Source organism: Stigmatopora argus, chromosome 20 (genome assembly GCF_051989625.1).
Source record: "Stigmatopora argus isolate UIUO_Sarg chromosome 20, RoL_Sarg_1.0, whole genome shotgun sequence".
Lineage (NCBI taxonomy): Eukaryota > Metazoa > Chordata > Actinopteri > Syngnathiformes > Syngnathidae > Stigmatopora > Stigmatopora argus.
Genome location: NC_135406.1, coordinates 4,740,344 through 4,763,651, shown reverse-complemented (window position 1 = coordinate 4,763,651; position 23,308 = coordinate 4,740,344). Strand labels below are relative to the sequence as shown.

Here is a 23,308-nt window from a genome sequence, read left to right as displayed (position 1 = left end):
ATCAAACTCATAAATCAAAGCGCCACTGTATTGTGTTCTGTTCCATTAGCTACCCCATCTAGCTTCTTGTCGCTCACTATTCCTTAAGCGCTCACTCTCACAATCCTACTCCTTTTCCTCGCAATTCTCAAAGCCTTTGATTTCTCTCGAACTGAATGATATCCAGGCGGACAAAAAGACTCCGACAGTTGCAAGGCAGGGGGCGCCGAGTGGGAAAACTAAATAAGGTTTCCATCTAACAGCGGGAGTCGCTATTTAAAGAGAATGAAAGTAAGAATGACGACACTCCTTGCGGGTTTCTGATCTACACGCTAAGAGTCAATATGCAGCTTTCATCAGCACGCCCATGTCACGTTCATTTTGGCTTTTTTTGAAAAAAATATTTAGAATTAGTGGCTGACAACCATTTCAGGATTTGTCATTGTTAGCTGGGGTTGATTGATTTCCCACCGCGGTTCAGAAGATGAATTATTTTAGAATTAAATCTAAATACAGTGGTACAATCTCTCTATGAGCACTGGGCGGAGCGTTGCATTTTTTTTAGTGTTTTTTTTCCCGTTAGTCAGTGCGAATGGCGGAGCGATCGCTAATATGAGAGGAGTGTATATTATTTCTCGTTGGGAAATAGTCGTGCGTTATCCTATTGTGAGGACATTTGTGTGCATCATTTTCGGAATATTTTGAAGGGAAGACAAAAGCAAACAACCCTCGATAGGTTGCATCTGAAAGTCAGGGTGGAGGCGGGGCAAATAGAGCCAACCTGGGAGAAGAAATGTGTCAAAATTTAAAACAAAATTAGAATTAAGTTTAGTGTAAAGTTAGATTAAACTTATTTTTCTGTGTGTCTGCATCGTAATCCAAGTTCATTTCAATTTGTTTAAGTTATGTTACGAGCGCGTTGCCGTGCAAAAAGTCTAATTTTAGTACTATTAAACACATTTTAGTAATATTAAACCACTAGTTATAGGTTACTTTGTTAATAGACAGCGAATTAGAACAAATAAAAATGTTTTTCGAATCCAATATCCTGTTTTGGTGTTTTTTCAGCGGGTTAGAACAAATTAATTAGTTTTTAGTTCATTTCTATGGGAAACGTTCATTAGAGTTACGAGTAAATCGACATACGCATTTAGCTCATTACCCGAGACGTGACCGGACGTTTCGTCGAAAGACGTTTGGTCCCCGGACGTTTGGTCGACCGGACGTTTGGTCGACCGGACGTTTGGTAGAACGGACGTTTGGTCGACCGGACGTTTGGTAGAACGGACGTTTGGTCGCCGGGTTTGCTTGCTGTCAAATCATGACAGCGAGTTTACTGTTGATATTTTGATATTAGATATTTAGATATTAAACTCACTCTCAAGGTTAGATTATACTTATTTTTGTGTGTTTGCATCGTAATCCAAGTTCATTTCAATTTGTTTATGTTATGTTACGAGCGCGTTCCCGTGCAAAAAGTCTAATTTTAGTACTATTAAACACATTTTACTAATATTAAACCACTAGTTATTTGTTACTTTGTTAATAGATGGCGAATTAGAACAAATAAAAATGTGTTTCCAATCCAATATCCTGTTTTGGGTGTTTTTTTAGAGGTTTGGAACAAATTAATTTGGTTTTAGTTCATTTCTATGGGAAACGTTCGTTTGAGTTATGACTAAATCGACATACGATCTTAGTGACGGAACGAATTTAGCTCGTAACTCGAGGTACCACTGTACAATAATGATTAACCATTAAAAAATGAATGACCAAAAATAGTCAATTCCCCCATAACCAATATTCCCTCTAATTTTTCATATGTCTGGGCATACAGACAACCTCCTTGAGGACACTGAGGACCACTGTGAGCAACATCAGCCACACACACCAATATCTCACCTGCCATCACCAGGTTCATTTCTACTAGCCATAAATGATCTAGTCCTAATCACATTTCATTATTAATAATATCCAACATCTTCACAAATAGAATTTGCACAAATCTGACTTAAATGTTAGCTTATTTTTCACCTCTCTTCTTCTCACTTCTCATTTTCATTCAAACGACTTTGCTAAACGTGTCGCTTGAGGGAGTCAAACTTCCATTTAGTCCGTATTTTTCCATCGAAAACCCGCTCACAATTTTACCCATAATCTCCAATTTTAGTGTCCAAATTTGTTTGTTTTGTATTTTCCTTCCAAATTTGTGCCACTCGACCAAATGCTAACACCAAAGCAAAGTCCCCTCTCAGCAAAACGCTGGCCTGCCAGTGTTTACGTGACATAAAGAGGACAAACAGCGACCCGTTTGCCAAAAAACTCTTAATGAATTGCTCAAATGTAAATTTCACCTCGGCCGCCATCGGCCCTTCCGCCAGGCCGTAAATCCCGCCATTGTGCTAACTTCATGTTTTCCGTCTAAATTGGTGTAGTGACAAAAAAAAACCTCCTTGATGTCCCATAATACAATTGTAATACAGCCAATAGGCTAAGTAATAAGGACACGATGGCCGTCTGACTTACAGAAGGAGCTGCTTTCGTCCTTTGTGCCTTCCATGGTGCCGTCCGGCAACATTTGAAGGTAAAAGCCGTGTCGGCAGTAGAGCCGCGAGACGATTCCCTTCAGCTGCGGCTCTGCGGGGCAAACACACGAAAACGGTTAAACCGTTGCACGTGGAAAGAAAGCTGGAATCTTGATATTTGCACGGAGAACTGTTCAAATAACAAAGATGCTGCAAAGCGTGCGCCTCTGACCTTTCGCGGGATTGACGAGACGACACGGTTGTTTGCTCTACATACGCGCCAGATACTCGAAATTATGCCATTTCACAGGTTAAATTTGGAGGAAATTGGAATTAAAGATGCTACATGCATACCGTATTTTCACGACTATAAGGCGCACATAAAAGTCTTCAATTTTCTCCAAAATAGACAGGGCGCCTTATAATCCAGTGCGCTTTATATATGGACCAATACTAAAATTGTTAGTTTTTTAAAGTTATCGAACCAGCCACGACTCACGTTGAAGGTTTCAGCTGGTGTTGAAGTATCCGCTTTCTCAGGTGCTTGCTTTACTTTTCAAGTCCTTGCAGATTGCGCTTACTGTTTCTCCTTTAGATTAGATTAGAACTGTATTTCATCCCGTATTTGGGAAATTTCCTTGGTTGCAGTAGCAAGACAGACACAGAAGACATTGTAGACCTAGGTAAAAAACCGGAGCCACACACAGGAAGTCCAGAAGGTGGGGACCTTCTACACAGCTTGAAAAGGACCACCTAGCGACCGCATCGTATGCCCGCATGTCAAATTTGTCTCGTATCTCAGGGCAAAAATTTGCTCGGAATTTTCCTCCTATGTTGGGACACTCATATGTCAAGGTATTACTGTAGTACAATAGAGCAAGGGTGTCAGACTCGGGTTGGTTCGCGGGCCGCATTAACGTCAACTCGATTTGATGTGGGCCGGACCATTTTAGATATAATATTTAGATTTTTTTTAAATAAATGGATTAAAAGAACTGGATCAAAAGCCCTAACTATTCCATTTTTATAGATCTAAAACAATGTTTATTTGACCTCTTTTTTCTTAGTAAAGGAAAATCTCTTTTAATCATTATGTTCCATATTATTATGGCTACAGAAAATATTTTTACATATTTTTAGATTTTACGAGATGATTTTTGAACTAAAAACACAGAAAAAAATGTTTAAAAAATTACAATTATTGATTTAACGGGAGAAAATCAGGAAATATAATATAGATCTATACTCTTCATTTTAATTTGATCCTAAAACATAAAGTCGGCACTCATGATTTACTTTCTCGGGCCACACAAAATGATGCGGCGGGCCAGATTTGGCCCCCGGGCCGCCACTTTGACACCTGTGCAATAGAGGGTTGCAGTTACGAAACTCTGATACAGGGGGTCCGCTCCCCGTTTGATTGCTGTCAGGACCGCCACTCAACTAAGCAGGAAAAAATGAATAGATGGTTTTTTTTCGATTATGTTAAGCTACATCACTTTGTTTCCTATAGGGCATTGAGTTAACATGACATATTGGAATAAATCACGTGCAGTTTTTTTCAAAATTGCAAATCTGTACTCAATATCAATCCTTGTGTGGCAAGAGTTTCCCAGTGAGCCAATTTTGCTGCCGAAACACAAGCCCGTGCGTCTAGTATGGCGTACGAGGGCAACGCTAACTAAAGTGTAGAAGTCGGCGAGAAATGTCAGTACGCGAGTGTTCCCGCCATCAACTTTTAATGAGCGCCATCAACTATGAATGAGAACAGAGAAATACGGGAGCAGCTGGCAGTTTGCCCTCCGTCGAAAGCAGGGGTGCGTGTTAGCCACGTGTGAGTGCGAGGCTTTGAACGATTTTTACCTCGACGTTAAAAAGAATTCTATCACAGCCTTATTCAGCACAAAGTGTCGAAAGCAGGGGTCTTAAATCTAATTTATCATGCAGAAGGACGTTGGACATAATCTGGGTGAGTCGAAAGAACTGTTACCGTATTTTTTCGCATATATTGACTGCCTCTGCGTGTAAACCGTACTCTTAAAATTGCCTTAAAATCGTTGAATTGGACAGTTTCTCTCGTATAAGACGCCCCCTGATTCACAATTTTCACCTCCATATTCATGGTTTTAATAGGGAGTGAAAATTGAATTGAATTGAAGTGAGTGCTTTTATGGGTGCAATAATAGCATGATATACACATTACGCAAGCTGGTATTTTAATGATCGAACGAAAGACCTTGGATCAGCCTTAATAACTATTGGGATGTGCTGACATGGTAAACACTACGAAAACATGTATCAAAGCTACTTGTAGTCAGAGCACATTTAACTACGGTAAGATGGCGGCACCCTGAGCAAGCAATGGCAGGCACAAATAAGTTTTTTTTTTCACGTTTTATGCAAAATACGTTTTTTTTTCTCTTGAATTTCCTTCATAGTGTTAGATCTGAAATACAACTTCAGGAGCAGGTTAAGAAAGAGTGAGATCAATTTAATAGGAAATAGGTTTATTACCAGACTGCAGGATGGGGAGAGAGCTCGAACAGCTGTGAACCGCTCACAGTCTGTTGTCCTTCCAACTCTCTCTCCAATGAACAGTTGGTCAGTCTTTATATAGGAAAACAGAGTATAGTATTGTTTCTATGAGAACGACCAAACTCTGGGCAAAGTCTGATTAATCAGTGGCAAGTCTCCATAACAAGGACCAAACTTTGGGCAAAGTCTGATGAATCGTTGTCAAGTTTCTATGATTACGATGTTTCTATACTTACAAAAATTGATACAATATGAACAAGCAATTGCCAAGCGTCTTTGTCATCTTATCTTACAATCTTATCTTACACATAGACGCCCAAATAAAATTTGTTTAGCTTTTTATCTGTTCATATTTTCTCTATTTTGAACGAAATGACCGTATCGGACATATTTTCTTTCGTTATGGCATTTCGTCTTTGTCAACTTGCAGTTTTGAGTCTAGTTTGTGCGCATATAAGACGTACCCTTGATTCAGTTATCATTTTTTTGTTATAAATACGGCATTAATGCCAGAAAATATGGTAATTCGTTTTAGCTAACTTGTTAACAAACACTACCACAATTTATTCTCTTCCTGTTGTATAGCTAGCATAGCTTTCCATCAACAAACCTGACAGTCCAGACATAGAAGGTCAAACTGGAGTGGGGTAATCTATAATATCCTGTGTGTTAATCCCAAACTAAACCTCAAAGCACATATCGAGCCATGTGCGTTTTCGGAAATCTGCTTTTGTGTGGGTTAAAATAATGGTAGGGAATGTCTGTCATTGAACTGTAAGTAAAATAAGAATATGATCTGTTTCAACATTTTTTAATTTGTCATTTTTCTTCACCATACGAGAACAAATACAGACGCTCCCCTATTTACGAACATTCGACTTACGAACAACGGTACTTACGAACATGTCTGCAAATTGCGTTTGTCGAAAAATGTTCATAAGTTCGATTTTGTATTGCGCGCCTTTTTCCAAGTAGTGCTTCTTTCCGCCGCTAATACCGACGCCTGGCGCTGTGAGAGCTCAGCTCACCCAGCATCCACCTTCCTCTGCCCAGTTCGTTGCAGTGCGTAAGTTGCATAAGTGCGTGACGTATCTCCAGTGCGCAAAGAACCTTTTTTATTTTTATCATGAAATATCTCGTGCAACCACATTATTCAATATGGTTGGTGAAAAGCGAAATGCTTCTAGTGAGGGAGGTGCAAGGAAGAGGCAAGCCATTTCATTTGAAATGAGTGGCAAAAATAACGAAGCTTGATGCGCGTCAGAAAGTGGTGAGCGTTGCACGTGAATACAACTTGAATCCTTCGACCGTCAGTACCATTTATAAACAGAAAGATCGAGCAGCAGGACCCAAATATTGAACGTTGCACAAAGTTTGCAAATCAATTGAATGATGCCATACAGTGCTACCGCATCATTTATGATGAAAAAAAAGAAGAAAACTGTTCAATCGTCGTTAGATCGCTTCTTTCGGCCAGTTTCTAATACATAAATCTCTCTCTCTCTCTATACAGTACTGTACATATTCTCTCAATTTTATTAAATGTTTTTTTCAGTACAAACCAATGCGTGTTACTTATACAAGCCTTAAACATACAAATGCACTTATATAAACCTTCAATATACTTATATGGGCCTTAAACATAAATTATAATACAAAATATAGCACTGAATCAACTTACAAACAAATTCAACTTATGAACAATCGCTCGGAACCTAACTCGTTCGTAAGTAGGGGAGCGTCTGTACAGTACGAACTACCCCTTCTGCCTGGAATTCAAACTTCAAGTACCGTTAACTCCTCGTGAAAATATTTGACGATTAGTCGGCAATCAAAAATAATCACCATAATCATAAACTGGACTCAATTTGAGCATTTCTGCTCCAATGTCAATTGAGGTCATAGGCAAGTGACAAATTTCCTAAATTGTCCAATGCCGATCCTCTCACAGCTGTTCGAGTAATGCCTGAAACAAATATGAATCGTGTCGTGTTTTGGGGGGGAACTATTCCCCCCACAAAAAAAATGGATCGAGAAGTCCTTTCGAAAAGGACAGATTGATTAGCTCGGACACTCAAAGTCATATTAAGCAACCGTAATTGCTTTCCACCACACTGTGCGTACCGTCGCAAGCACGGGGGTGACATCTCCCAGCAGCAGATGCCGACCTTCCCGTTTGCGGGGCCCATATGCATATTGCAACGCAACCTCCTCCGTCAGCGCCTGACAGGTCGCGTTTGCCGTCGGCGGCGTTGGCGCCGACTGACAAAGCACAGTCGACTTGTGTCAAGTCATAACTCCCCAGGAAGACTTTAATTTGCGCTGGCTGGGACGTAGACCGCTACATGGGTTTTTTTTCATGTTGCGTGTTACCCGAAAGTCAAACGGAGACGTCTTCCCTAGCCGCAACCGCAAAGGTCAACATGGTTTACGACAGAAGCACTTTTGGGGGAAGTCCTGCTTGACTGCAGCCTGCCGCCGCTTCCAACTAGCACTTCCTGCCTCTTTTCCACACTTAATAAGCTTGTTACTCCCTACTGACTCCAATATTCTCTCGCTCTCGCTCTCTCACGACAAGCGGGAGAGGCCCCGGGCTATTAATCCGAGGATGTACAGTATGGATTTTACAACCGCTAGTATTTCAACTCGGTATTTTCGCCGTGGAATGGTAAACACTCGATACAGACAAAGGGAATAATAGCGTTTGCCAGGAATGTGGCTTAGGTTAAAAAATCAAGCTTTTTTTTGCTTAGAAATAAAATTTTAATACATTTTTTTTCATAAAAATGGGAAAATCCATGCTGAAATTTGCAAGCGGAAGCCACTCCCACTGTCCTCCACTTGCTACTGAAGTAAAAAAATAATAATAATAAAAAAAATATATATGTATATATATATACCTTGAGATATGAGTTTAATTTGTTCCTGGACTGAGCTTGTATGTCGATTTATTCGTAACTCAAATGAACGTTTCCCATAGAAATGAACTAAAAACACATTAATTTGTTCCAACCCTCTGAAAAAACACCCAAAACAGGATATTGGATTGGAAAAATATTTTTATTTGTTCTAATTCGCCATCTATTAACAAAGTAACAAATAACTAGTGGTTTAATAGTACTAAAATGTGTTTAATAGTACTAAAATTAGACTTTTTGCATGGCAACACGCTTGTAACATAACATAAAAAAATTGAAATGAACTAGGATTACGATGCAGACACACTCAAAAATAAATTTAATCTAACCTAACACTAAACTTAATGCTAATTTTGTTTTAAATTTTGATAACCTTCTTCTCGCGGGTTGGCTCTATTTGCCCCGCCTCCACCCAGACAATCAGATGCAACCTATCAAGGGTTGTTTGCTTTTGTATTCTCTTCAAAATATTCCCAAAATGATGCACACAAATGTCCTCACAACAGGATAACGCACGACCACTTTCCAACGAGAAGTAGTATACAGTGGTACCTCGACCTACGATCAGCTCTACCTACGACATGCTCGAGGCACGATGAAAATTCCGATCGAATAATTCGCCCGCGATACGATCAAAATTTCGAGATGCGACCAAGCCAGGTGGCCACGACATGAGAGGCTGTTTATCATTGTAGCGCACTGTCTTTTTTTGCCGCATCTCTTTCGTGTTTAACAGATATCTACGAGCACTGAACGATTTATTCAGACGAGTTTCGACCAGGAAACCCACAATGCGCATGCGCGGGCAAAAACAGGGCTTTCTGGGTAATGAAGTATACTCGTGCACACAACACCCATAGGCAATGGCACCCTTTCTCAGAATAATACTTCATTACCCACAATCAATATGTGGGTAGGCTGTTATTCCTTCCTTAGCCTGTTAGCTCCCGCGATGGCTCATTCAAGACTACTTCTCGTTGGCAAGTGGTCGTGCGTTATCCTATTGTGAGGACACTTGTGTGCATCATTTTTGGAATATTTTGAAGGGAATACACCAGCAAACAGCCCATCGATAGCGAACGTGAGGGTGGAGGCGTGGCAAACCGCTAACCCAGAAAACGAAGGTAAAAAAAATTAAAGCAAAATTAGAATTCAGTTTTGTGTAAAGCTACATTAAATGTATGTTTGAGTGTGTCTGTATATATTAACCCAAGTTAATTTAAATTTGTTTGTTCGTTTACGAGTGCGTTGTTGCCGTGGATGAAGACCCCCCGAACATCCCCCCTGCCTCTGTGTATGTGGCTGTCTCTACCCGCCGCGAAATGCGTCTAATTTTACTTCTATTAAACATATTTTATTACTATTAAACCACTAGTTATGTGTTACTTTGTTAATAGATGGCGATTTAGAAGAAATGAAACATTTTTTCCAATCCAATATCCTGTTTTTGGTGTTTTTTCAGAGGGTTTGAACAAATTAATTAGTTTTTAGTTCATTTCAATGGGAAACGTCCGCTCGAGTTACGGAAAGCTCGACATACGATCTCAGTCCCGGAACGGATCAAGATCGTATGTCGAGGTACCACTGTACTTCATTAGGTTGTACGACTGTAAGAACCACAGTATATGAATGGGCTTGTATTGAAATGAAGTTTAGGAAAAAGTCAGTGGCGAAAAGTGGCGAAAACAACAGACAGATGATGAGGTCAAACTGTGCTGCACGAGGGAATGATTTAAAGCTTTTAACAAAAAGGGCCTAATGATCGAGGCGGAGGGACAAAAGGAGACGCAAGCGCCAGGGAGTGCATGTGGGGAGGAAGATAAGCAGACGGGATAAAGAGCGAGATGGAAAAGAGGATGAGCCAGAGAAGACAAAAGGCGTACATCAAGCCAAGATGCCGTTGGCGATGGCGGGAGGGCTTGAGAGATGAAGGGTGTGTGCAAGTAAATAGCCTTCCAAGGCAATTTTGACGCCGCCACCGCCGCAGCTTCTTAACACCCAGGGAGTTGGAAACGATTCCCTCAAGTTGGATGACTGAGAATGTGTTTTTAACCAGATGAATTAAGATTAAATAGCAGCGAAATAGTTTCACTCAAGATGGGGTCAACCTCAAAACCACGTCCGATACGAATATATTTTATTGTTTATTTTTATATTGGACTGCAGCTAATCAGGGTAACATTCTTATTTTTGTGGCGTATTTTCTGGACTATAAGGAACACTTTTTCATCGTTTTCCTGGGCCATTGACATTTATTTTTTTTGTCAACAACTTGTTAAAAAAAATTTGGGGGCAATATTTATTTTAAAAAAATGTGGGTTACATTAACATGTCTATTTTATCTATTGTTCCCTTTTTCACAATTGTATGTAATTACATTAGATTAGATTGTATAACTTTATTCATCCCGTATTTGGGAAATTTCCCTGTCAGAGTAGCAAAAGGGTGAGAATACAGACACAGGAAAATACATTTTAGAGATAAATAAATGGGTAATAAATAAGTTAATAAATAAATAAAAAAATAAAAAAAATAAATAGGTAATAAATAAGTTAATAAATAAATACATAAATAAATAGTTAATAAATAAATACATAAATAAACAAATAAATAAGTAAGTAAAAATATAAATACATGAATAAATAAATAAAAATAGATAAACAAATATACATAAATAAATAGATAAATAAATACATACATAAATAAATAACTAAATATGTAAATAGGTAAATAAACAAATAAATAAGTAAATAACTAAATAAATAAGTAAATATATAAATACATGAATAAATAAATAAAAATAAATAAACAAATAAATAAATAGCTAAATACATCATAAATAAATATGTAAATAAACAAATAAATAAGTTTGTTGCTGATATATATATATAAACATACATATTCATACATATATAAATATACATACACATATTCATATATATATATATATATACATATTCATACATATATAAATATACATACACATATTCATACATATACATACACATAGATGCACATGTATACATACGGTTGGTCTTAACATTCAGCCATTTTTGTTCTTGGTTTCTGCTAAATTACAAAAACGCTTCCCGATAATCTATAAATATATATGTATATACTATATACTCTGTATATGTTTATGTAGCGAGAGAGGTTTTGCATTTTTGGGCTAAAACAAGTCTGGAAAAGACGCTATTTGAACTATGAGTTGTTCATTAAAAATGTTCCCACTGTTCCAAGAATCCTGCAAACCAATTAAAAATGTCGTTTGCACACCCATCCATCGGTGTTTGTGTTTAAAATGAGAGTGGGAGGGGCCTCAAATGTCCTCCAATTGCTGAATGACCCTAGAGGTTTTCCCATGAGTCATGGTGGCGAGCAGGCATTTCCTTTGGGCGATATTGTAGATTGGAATATTAAATGAGTACAGAAGGAGTACGAGGATAACCCAAGGTGGCTGAGGTCGAGGGTGTGAAGGGCGAGCAAAGACGAGGTGGTCCGAGAGGGAGGCGACCAGGAAAGCCGAGCGGGGAGATGGATCACCTCCCCGTTGTAAACGCTCAAAGGAGTCAATGGAGAGGAACCACAATTCCCACCCACACTGTTTTCTCTCCTCTCCTGGCGCTTTTTTGCTCCGCCTCCATCTTTCAGCTGTTAAATGCAGTGTTGTACTCATGCTAAGTCGGAACTCCTACCAAGATGGATAGCAATATTCCCCCGAGAGCCATTACGGGGCCAAGACAAACCAATTTCCTGTCTATCGATGCTCTTCAGATGACACTCGAGGTGGACGACGCCATCACTCACCAGCTCAAGTGATGGAGATAAACTGGCGGAATAACCGTGCAAATAGGACTTGTATGCGTTGTTGTGTTAAACTGTTTTTTTACTGGATAGCATGATCGATAATCTGCGAAAAAGCCAGTGGAATCCACATGGACTTGAAAAAGACAGCAGCAAAAGCCTTCAAAGCCAGTCGTGGCTGGTTTAATCATTTTAAAAAACGAACTAGGATACACTCGGTTCTGGGTTGCCTCGGTTATCACACACGGAGGTTTAAATTTAGTGCGACGTAAGATTATAATGTATTTTTAAGTGTGTGTATAGTAATCTAAGTTCATTTAAGTTACATTTATTTGTTACTTTGAGTAGGTGGTGAATTAGAACAAATGAAAAGATGTTTTTCCATTGTAATATCCTGTTTTGGGTGTTTTTTCAGAGGGTGGGAACGGATTCTTTTGTACTTAGCCAATTTTTATGGGAAACATTGATTTGAGATGCGGGGAAATTGACATACGAGCTCGATCCTGGAACGCATTAAGCTCGTATCTCGAGGTATTACTGTACAGGGAAAAAATATTTTTCTTAAACATTTGATTTAGTTTTTGAATTGGAGGAATTTGTAAATATTCTATTTTTCGTAGTACCGTATTTTCATGACTATACGGCGCATCATATTTTTAGCCGCAGTGTCAATAACAAGTGTTATTTCTGTATTTTACACACAAAGGACGCACCGTTTTTATAGACACAGCCAGGCATGGCAAAACATACACCATCTTAAACATACACGCTACACCCACACGCTAAAAACACGTTTTTAAAAAGGCAACGGAAGCAAAACTGAGTTCGGTTGTACTTTATTTAGCCATTTTACAATGTACTCACGTCATCATCACCCACAAATCCATCAAAGTTGCTTCGTAAAGCTGTGTTGATGCCTATTGCCAGGCCACAATCCATTCGCAAATAGTAGCTAGCTAGTAGCTAGCGTCCATGCTTCGTAAAACTGTGTTGATGCCGATCGCCAGGCCACAATCCATTCGCGAATAGTAGCTAGCTAGTAGCTAGCGTCCATGCTTCGTAAAGCTGTGTTGATGCTGATTGCCAGGTCACAATCCATTGGGTGTATTAACAAAAGAACTACATATCCCAGCAGTCACTGCACAGTACTTTTTCTACGGGGAAAATAGTAGAGTCGGGGGCTGCTTGCCGTGGTTGTGAGAGCTGTAGAGGATGGTGTACCCTATCGACTGATTTATTTTATTTTATGGTGATAACAATTTTAGTATTGTTCCATATATAAAGCGCACTGGATTATAAGGCGCCCTGTCTATTTTGGAGAAAATTTAAGACTTTTAAGTGCGCCTTATAGTCGTGAAAATACGGTAGTTCAAAACTTTTCTTTAACATGCTGAGTCTTGAACCCCTGGCTTAGAGTTTGACACCTGTGACTTAATCAGATCATGACTTCGTTTGTTGCTTCAGTTTTACCGGAACCAACTTTCAGAATACGAAACCGCATATTTTGGCTTGTGCAAAGTCAAGTATTTTTTTCTTTTTTGGGGGGTCGATGCTCCCAGATGGAGCTAACGAGATATGCGGGTGTGCCCAATGTTTTGGACCTTGCTCACCTCCCACCTCAGTTCTCTTTGCTCCTTCGCCTCAGCGTGGCAAAATACTGAGCCAGCATTTATTCGTGTGTGTGCGGGTGTGTGTGTGGGTATGTGTGTGTGTGTGTGCGTTTCCTGTTCTGCATGCTAGCGCTGTCATAACCTCTCTCGGAAGCCACAGCAGCGGAACATGGGCCACAATGCTAATCAGTTTGCAAACACACACAGACACACACAAAACCAAAAATGGCGTCTTAACGAGTGTCAGGAGTCGCCGCCCCCCCCCAAAAGATACTCTTTCGCCCCCGTCTCCCAAATGAGGCAATTAAGCAATGCCTAACGAGAACTTTTTTTCTCGTCGTTTTGTTGTTGTCGTCGTTTCTCGCCGCGGGTTACGTTCATCATTTTTATTGTTAAAGTGAACAGAGCAAAATGTGTCAAAGAATTCAAATTTTGCTTGTAATGTCGATTTTTTTTCCATTCTAATAACACATTCCTTTAATTTTCAATGCCTAATTTTCAACTTGTTAAGATCCTGACTGACGTAGCTTCTTAAAGGGACAACGCATGTACATACAAACTCTTCTACACTCACACGTCGGCTCAGTGAAACTGCTCATGGCCATTGTTGGCTTTTATTGATGCGTAAACCGTGTTGTTTTACCTTGTTTTGTCGCCGGTCTTTTGGTTGTCGGTCTTTTGGTCGCCCGTTGTCGCGGTCGGGGCGACCAAAAGACCGGCGACCAATCGACCGCACATGGACCAAACGTCCGTCGACCAAATGTCTTTCGACGAAACGTCCGGTCACGGCATAAATTAGACTAGAAACTGCAAGGTGACAAAGACGAAACGCCATAACGCAAGACAATGCAGCCATTTATTTAAAACTAGAGACTATATAAACAGATAAAACGTTGAAGAAAATTTATTTTGACGTCTATTAATGAAATTCAAGAAAAAAACAAACCGTACCCTGCATAAAACAAGAATTTGTATTTATTTAAATGGACACACTTCCTTGTTGTACTGGTCACGTGACTTCCTTTTTGAATTTAACTTCCTTATGATATTGACCCTAATGTTGGGTACACGGTCGATTGGTCGCACGTTGTCGCGGTCGGGGTGACCAAAAGACCGCAACCAAAAGACCGCGACCAAAAGACCGCGACCAAAAGACCGCGACCAAAAGACCGCGACCAAAAGACCGGCGACCAATCGATCGCACACGTAATATTGTGCTTTTGATTCATACAGTATCTCAGAAATACCACGTGCGATGATTTTTCTTAAGATTTTCCCTTCATAGTAAGACATTTGTACTCCCTTTTAAAACCATGAATACAGAGGTGAATCAGGGGGCGGCTTATACGAGGGAAATCGTCAAATTCAACCATTTTAAGGCAATTTTAAGGGTGCGACTTATATGCGAGAAAATATGGTATTAGACAAAAAGTCAGAATTTGTACTCCCTATTAAAATCATGAATACGCAGGTGAAAATTGTGAATCAGGGGGCGGCTTATACGAGGGAAATCGTCAAATTCAACGATTTTAAGGCAATTTTAAGGGTGCGGCTTATATGCGAGAAAATATGGTATTAGACAAAAAGTCAGAATTTGTACTCCCTATTAAAATCATGAATACGGAGGTGAAAATTGTGAATCAGGGGGCGGTTTATACGAGGGAAATCGTCAAATTCAACGATTTTAAAGCAATTTTAAGGGTGCGGTTTATACGCACAGTAGTTTCTCTCCAGAATTTTCATTTTTTTGTTTCCCTTTTGGTCTCCCCGATCTGTGTGCGTGCCTGTGTAATCATATCCTTAGCACCATAGGCTCCCAGTGCAATCTCATGCATCACTACTCTTTAATTACACTGATTTGCTGGGAATTTCTCCTCCAGTCTAACGCACCCGCATTCCAAAACACACTGCACTACTCCACGTCTGCTTCATTTTATTTATTTATTTTTCTACCTCATTCGGATCCTCTCTAGGATCTCACACAGTCGGTATGAATGTCCCCCCTCGGCGCTATGCTAGCACACACTTCTCAAGTCATCCCCAGTGTTTCCCGGTTCCGCCCGGCGCCCGAAGTCGCCGCTGAAGCGACCCTCGATGTCCCGTCCCCGCCTTGCATTAGTATTCCCCGCCTTCCCCTCGATGACATTAATCTTACATGTATACTTCAGTGGGAAACCACAACATGACCCGCGGGGCGTGTGTACGGGTGGGTTTACATGCGTGTGTGTGGGAGAGAGGTGGTTAATATTTCAAGCAGCCTGAATGTCCCAGTCGCAGTAACATCATTTTCTTATATAATATCATGCAGAAGTACAAATACAGTGGTGCCTCGAGATGGTACTCGGACGTTTCGTCGATAGACGTTTGGTCGACCGGACGTTTGGTCGACCGGACGTTTGGTAGAACGGACGTTTGGTCGACCGGACGTTTGGTAGAACGGACGCTTGGTAGAACGGACGCTTGGTAGAACGGACGTTTGGTCGCCGGGTTGTTACTGTTGAAACCAGCTCTCAAAATTATAATCATGAAAGAGAGAGAGAGTTTAATATCTAAATATCTAATATCAAAATATCAACAGTAAACTCTGTCATAATTGACAGCGAGCGAACCCGGCGACCAGACGTCCGTTCTACCAAACGTCCGTTCTACCAAACGTCCGTTCAACCAAACGTCCGTTCGACCAAACGTCCGTTCGACCAAACGTCCGTTCTTCCACACGTCCGTTCTATCAAACGTCCGTTCTACCAAACGTCCACTCTACCAAACGTCCATTCTACCAAACGTCCGTTCTACCAAACGTCCGGTCGACCAAACGTCCGGTCGACCAAACATCCGGTCGACCAAACGTCTTTCGACCAAACGTCCGGTCACGCCTCGAGTAACAAGCTAAATGCGTATGTCGATTTACTCGTAACTCAAATGAACATTTCCCATAGAAATGAACTAAAAACAAATTAATTCGTTCTAACCCGCTGAAAAAACACCAAAAACTGGATATAGGATTTATCGAGGGTTGTTTGCTTTTGTATTCCCTTCAAAATATTCCAAATTGAACCCTAATTATTCCTATAATAGTTTTGATATCGATTTATTTTACTTTATTTTTGCATTTGAATTGCTGTTTTTCCCCCAAATAAAAACAAAAGAAAAAAAGCAAACTATCCTCATTTTGAATTTGAGGGTTTATTGGCTTTTATTTGAAATCTCCAGTGAAATAATTCAAGACCCGCCCACCACCATATCATCCCGTCTTTTTAATTCAAAAGAGTCTTTTCATCCCCTTTCTAATCGTCCCATCTTTCCCCGAATATTTCCCTCCTTCCCCGGCAACTGAACTCCTCCCATCTCGCTATCGCCGCCATCTTTCCACTCGCTTTACGTAGCTGCCGCTTCTTCTTTGCTATCGCTCCATCTCCCCTAAGATGGATCTCCATTCCTCGCCACCTTGGACGCCGCCGTCCCGGCGTGTCTCTTGTCCAGCAATGCGGAAAACAACTCCTCAGCTACTCGGTTCAGTATTTACTAAGTAAAATATGTGTCCTCTAATAAACGTCATAGAAAGTAAACATATTCATATTTTTCAATTGAACAAAGTCGCATCAAATGCACAATTAGGAGGAAAACACCATAAACTGCATAAGTCAGACTGTATAGCTATTATTACAATATATCTACCATATTAACTCGCATATAAGCCACATAAATCGCCTTATAATTGTTGAATTTTACAATTTCTCGCGTATAAGCCGGACCCTGAAAATTGCCTTATAATTTTACAATTTTTTGCGTATAAGCCGCACCCTTAAAATTGCCTTATAATTGTTGCATTTTACAATTTCTCGCATATAAGCTGCTCCCTTAAAATTGCCTTATAATTGTTGCATTTTACAATTTCTCGCATATAAGCCGGACCCTTAAAATTGCCTTATAATTGTTGAATTTTACAATTTCTCGCATATAAGCCGGACCCAGAAAATTGCCTTATAATTCTAGAATTTTACAATTTCTCGCGTATAAGCCGGGCCCTTAAAATTGCCTTATAATTGTTCAATTTTACAATTTCTCGCGTATAAGCCGGACCCTGATTCACAATTTCCACCTTCATATGAATTTTAAAACCCTTCCAATTTGTAAGCCTGTTTTTGCTTTCTAACTCACAAATGGATTTCAAGTTTTTTTTAGTTTTTTTCCCTCAAAGTGTCCCACAGGGGGGAAAAAATGTAGACACCTGTGTCATAAATTATAATAATTCCCGTTTTACAGCCACTCTTCTTCCATAAAAACGCACACTTAGTTCAGTTTGAAAAAAAGAATGAAACTTAAACGATTAGATGGAGATAATGAAATAAGCCCCCTCATTCACTCGGCGCACGATCGGGATTTTCGTCCCTCGTCCACTTTCCCCTCGCCGGATCTAATTGCATAATGGATAATTTAATGGCGGAGGACCCAGTTTGAGAGTTTTCTGCACGCAAATGAACTTGTGAGCGAGTGCCTTGTGGATATTTTCCTGTGTGTCTGTATGCATCAGATGGATGCCACATTCTGTCAAGTGAAGGACAAGTCACGCACCTGTGCTTGCCAACGTCTTTGTCACGAGAATTTAGATGCTGTCTTTTTGTCTTTTATTCATGAAACACCAGTGGCGGTCCGTGCATTTTCTCGTAGTGCCTTCAATGGGTAAAATCCACTTCCTAGCAGCATTTAATGATTAAATACAAACACTGGAGCTTTTCAGATATCAGAACCGGGCCCACAATTGAAATATTATTTAGGAATATAGCCATATTTTACTCACCAAAAATCATTTTTAACTGTACACAATATCCATCCTCCTTTCTTTCTTCCTTCTTTTCTATTGCCATCGAAGCTAATGCTAAAAGTCGAGCCTGTCCTGTCGTATTTCTGGCATAGTCCGTCTTGAAAATGGATTTAAATCAACACAACAATATATTTGCTTGTGTAGCTAGCTCCATATACAGTTTGGTAGCTCTGGCTAATCACTAGCCAATCATAGTTGGTGAAAGCGATGACGTATCCTTACGCCTGCGACAATGCATTGGGCTATTGCCAACTCAAAATCTGATTGGTTAAAGCAACAGTCTTATCAACGCTTGTTTAATGCAGCAGAGCCTGCAGAACTGATCGTGAAGGCCTTGAGGCAGATTTCTGACCCTGGCAACAAATAATGGCTGAAATGTGATTGGTTAAATGCTTCAATATGAAAACACACATCTGGAAGCAGTGCAAACAGGGGGGAAAGCAATGAAAGGAAGCTAACAGACAATTTGGAATTATTTAATAAGTATTGATGGACAAAATATAATATATGATTCAGATATTTCTTAGGCCAGCAGAAAAGGCCTTGAAGGCCCGCCACTGCAACACACAGCCTGGAATGGATTTGCTAGTCGTTTTGAGTGTTTGGTAAACAAGTTACCATATTTTCTCGCATATTAGCCGCCTCCGCGTATAAACCGCAGCCTTAAAATCGTCTAATTTGACAATTTGTCTCGTATAAGACGCCCCCGATTCACAATTTTCACCTGGTTTTAATAGGAAGTACGAATGTGTTACTTTGAAGGGAAAATCTGAAGAAAAATCATCACACATGGTATTTCTATATGAATCGAAAGGACCGTCTGAACATTATTTTGGGTCAATATCATAAGGAAAGTTACATTGAAAAATGAAGTCATGTGAGCAGTACAACCAGGAAGTGTGTCCGTTTAACTACCGGTAAAAGTTAAGATGGCGGCGCCCTGAGCGAGCAATGGCAGGCACAAGTAAACAAGTTTTTTCACATTTTCTGCAAGATACGGTCTATTTTTTTGTTGAATTTCAATCATAGATGTCAAAAAATCTTTTTTTAGCATTTTATATGTTTATCTTTTCTCTATTTTGAAATAAATGACCATACCGACCACATTGTCTTGCGTTACGGCGATTTGATTATAAGTATTAACCTCTATATATGACATTTATGCCATTTGCAGATTTTAAAAAGAGATTTTTGAGGATTTACTGTAATACTTTCTTTGGACCAAGTTTTATTTTGAAGTTTATCCAGTAAAATGCACATACATACATTTGCCCATCCTGAATAAGTGACTAGACAAAGGTCCCAAATCAACACTGATATACATTTAACGTGCGTACATGCCTACATTATTCAGCGTTATGCGTGTATTCACTTGCCAGCCGCGCTTTAAGTGCAAGGATGCATGCATGCATCTTTAAATGTTCCACAGGGAAGGAAAACATTTGAATAACGAGAGCAGAAATAAACAAGGGTTAAATATGTATGGAACGACATTGTTGGGAAGTTCCTGGTTTTCTGGATTATAAATTAGACTTTTGTCATGGTTTCACAACATCAAATACGCCATGTAAGGGGTGTTAAACTCTGTTTTTCCGTCACTCCTCCCAGTCAAAATGGATTGGACGCCGTCAATGAGGATTCACAGGCAGTTTGAGTGAATTGGACATGTCTTGTTGACAAGTTAAGGTCATTTGATCTCATTTTTAAGGGGAATTCCTGTAAATTGTGGATCATTTCCTATTTATTTAAGGGGAATTTCTGGGCTACTTCCTGTTTATTAGTCGGTTTCTGATGATTTTTCGGCATGGAGAGGTTATCTCCTGTTTGTTTTGGGCAGGGGGTGTCAGAGCCCTGAATATTCAGTTTTTCATAGATCTAAAACTGTTTATTTTAGATTTTTTAAAATATATTTTTAGATTTTACAGAATGATTTTTGAACTAAAAAACAGAAAAATGGATTAAAAAATGACAATTATTGATTTAAAAGGGCCGCGTTAACGTCAACTCGATTTCATGTGGGCCGGACCATTTTAGATATAATATTTAGATTTTTTTATTTTTATAAATGGATTAAAAGCCCTGAATATTCAGTTTTTTATAGATCTAAAACAATATATTTTTTAGATTTTTTAAAATATATTTTTAGATTTTACAAAAAGATTTTTGAACTAAAAACACAGAAAAAATGAATTAAAAAATTACAATTATTGATTTAAAAGGGAGAAAATCAGGAAATATAATATAGATCTATACTCTTCATTTTAATTTGATCCTAAAACATAAAGTCGTCACTCATGATTTACTTTCCCGGGCCGCACAAAATGATGCGGCAGGCCAGATTTGGCCCACGGGCCGCCACTTTGACACATGTGGTTTTGGGCTCTTAAAGATTTTTTTGTTAACTCATTTTGACCGTAAAGGTAGAAAAAACGAATCAAATGCAAGCACTCGATCACACGACTCACAAACAGAAAAACAAGGCGGGCCAGATCGGAACCCGTAGACGGGCCACTTTTAGCCCGCGGGCTGTATGTTTGACACCCATGCTTTTACGACGGTATTAAAGAATTTTGGCGCTCACCCATTTCTGGTCAGGACAATTTGTTCGGGTGGTGAGTGATAGGGTTGTGTTTGTGTGGAAGGTAAACACGGCGAAGTGGATAAAAATGACATATGAGTTAATGAATTTGACAGTGTCAGGCTGGTCAGGGACAAAGTCACGCTCGCGAGGACCCAGTGCGTGCCGACATACCCGCGTGCGGACCACCAAAGCGGCTCTGGGTAGGTGGTCCACGTCACGCTCGCTCGCCACCGCACACAAACCATGCGGCAAATTGATTGCATATAAAATGCTAATGCGGGCTTTACTATCCTGATCTTGAACTGTCAGCGTTGTTTAAAGGGACGTGATGCTAGTGATTGGCTGGGATTGGATGAAGATGGTGGGTGGGAGGGGTTGGTAGATATGCTGAATCTGGGTGCAACTTGAGAAGAATATAAATCTTTTGGATTGACAAACGGACTTGGGTTAATTGGCTAAAAAGTACTACAGTGGTACCTCGAGATATGAGCTTAATTCGTTCCGGGACTGAGCTCGTGTGTCGATTTACTTGTAACTCAAATGAACGTTTAACATAGAAATGAACTAAAAACTAATTAATTCGTTCCAACCCTCTGAAAAAACACCCAAAACAGGATACTAGATTGGAAAAACATTTTTATTTGTTCTAATTCGCCATCCATTAACAAAGTAACAAATAAATAGTGGTTTAATAGTATTAAAATGTGTTTAATAGTACTAAAATTAGGCTTTTTGCATGGCAACGTGCTTGTAACCAAACGTCCGGTCGACCAAACGTCTTTCGACGAAACGTCCTGTCACGCCTCGGGTAACGAGCTAAATGCGTATGTCAATTTACTCGTAACTCAAATGAACGTTTCCCATAGAAATGAACTAAAAACGAATTAATTCGTTCTAACCCTCTGAAAAAACACCAAAAACAGGATATTGGATTGGAAAAAATGTTTTATTTCTTCTAATTCGCCATCTATTAACAAAGTAACAAATAAATAGTGGTTTAATAGTATAAAAATGTGTTTAATAGTAATAAAATTAGGCTTTTTGCACGGCAACGCGCTCCTAACATAACATAAACAAATTGAAATGAACTTGGATGACGATGCAGCCAGAAGTGTGGGAAGAAGGAGAACCCCAATGTCCTTGAGAAGATAAACTATTGGAGTATACCACCCCCCCCCCCCCCCCCCAATATGGTCCAGGTCTATAGAGACAGTAAATAGTCCCGCTTCAACGTGGTCTCCCCAAACGCAGCCGCACATCACCCATCGATCGACGCGTGTTAACGACGGAGGGACGACCCGGTAGAAGTCCCGGGGCTGTTATCGTCAAAACTGCGGTTGCCACGACGACCCTAGAGGACAACAGGCGCTATTTCGGTTAGGCTTTGATATTCAATAGGCAGCTTAACATGCTCATTAGATTAGATCAGACGACCGCACACAATGGCGGACGGGGGAACGTTGCCCTCGGCACGCGCTCAATTATCATGGCATCCCATCATTTGTTTGTGTAAGCATATCAGTCTGGGTAAACTTTGTCTTCTCGGCTTTTGCGCGGGTCGAGGTGACCTTGTGTTGAGATGATGGTCGCGGTAGGGGGGTGTGGTTAGGTTAAGCCAATGATGCAAGTTGCACGTTATCATCCAATCCTCAGAAGTATGTTTAGCTACTTCATGTTAAGGGCAACAATAAGGTCGTTTTTTTATGATGAAAGTTAGCAATTTAAAAGATATTTGATTCTGGATTCGTCTTTTTTTAACATGTATTAAAGTTTCAGTTATTCATGGTAATGCAATTAAAAAAAGAGTTTGCAATTAAGAAATGGAGATATTCATCTTTTTATCATTTGTATTCACGCATCTATACCGGTCATTAAAAACAAATTGGGATTATTTGTTTGTGTTATTTTTAAAAGTTTTTGCTTATTAAATATGGATATTTTATAGCACCAAAAAAGGAAAAGTTCTGATCGTTAATAAGATATTTTATAGATGACATTAAAATATGATTATATAAATTTATAATTACATATATATAATATATATATACACATATATATATATACATATATATATACACATGTGTATATATATAAATATATACACATATATGTATATGTGTGTATATATACATACATATATATACATATATACACATATATGTGTGTGTATGTATATATATATATATGTATATGTATATATTACAGAAACATATAAACACATTTGATTTTTTTAAAATGAATGTATGACCACATTATGTTTAACTAAATTAAAATATGATTATATAAATTTATTATTACCCCAATGAATCATTGATTATATACATATATATGTATATATATACGTATATATATACATATATGCATATATATATACATATATACATATATATACATATATATATATGTGTATATGTGTGTGTATATATTATAGAAACATAAACACATGATTTTTTTAAAATGAATATATGACTACATTGTTTAACTAGATTAAAATATGATTATATAAATTTATAATTACCCCAATGAATCATTGA

At 39.1% G+C, this 23,308-nt stretch overlaps 1 protein-coding gene across 1 annotated transcript in view; it reads right to left on the bottom strand.

Annotated features, from left to right (window-relative positions):
• Positions 1-23,308, bottom strand: part of fgf11a (fibroblast growth factor 11a) — a 42,489-nt gene that overhangs the window by 15,822 nt on the left and 3,359 nt on the right. Inside the window, exon 2 of the mRNA XM_077589434.1 lies at positions 2,506-2,616. Within this exon, the coding sequence (XP_077445560.1) occupies positions 2,506-2,616 (111 nt within the window). The remainder of the gene's footprint in view (positions 1-2,505; positions 2,617-23,308) is intronic.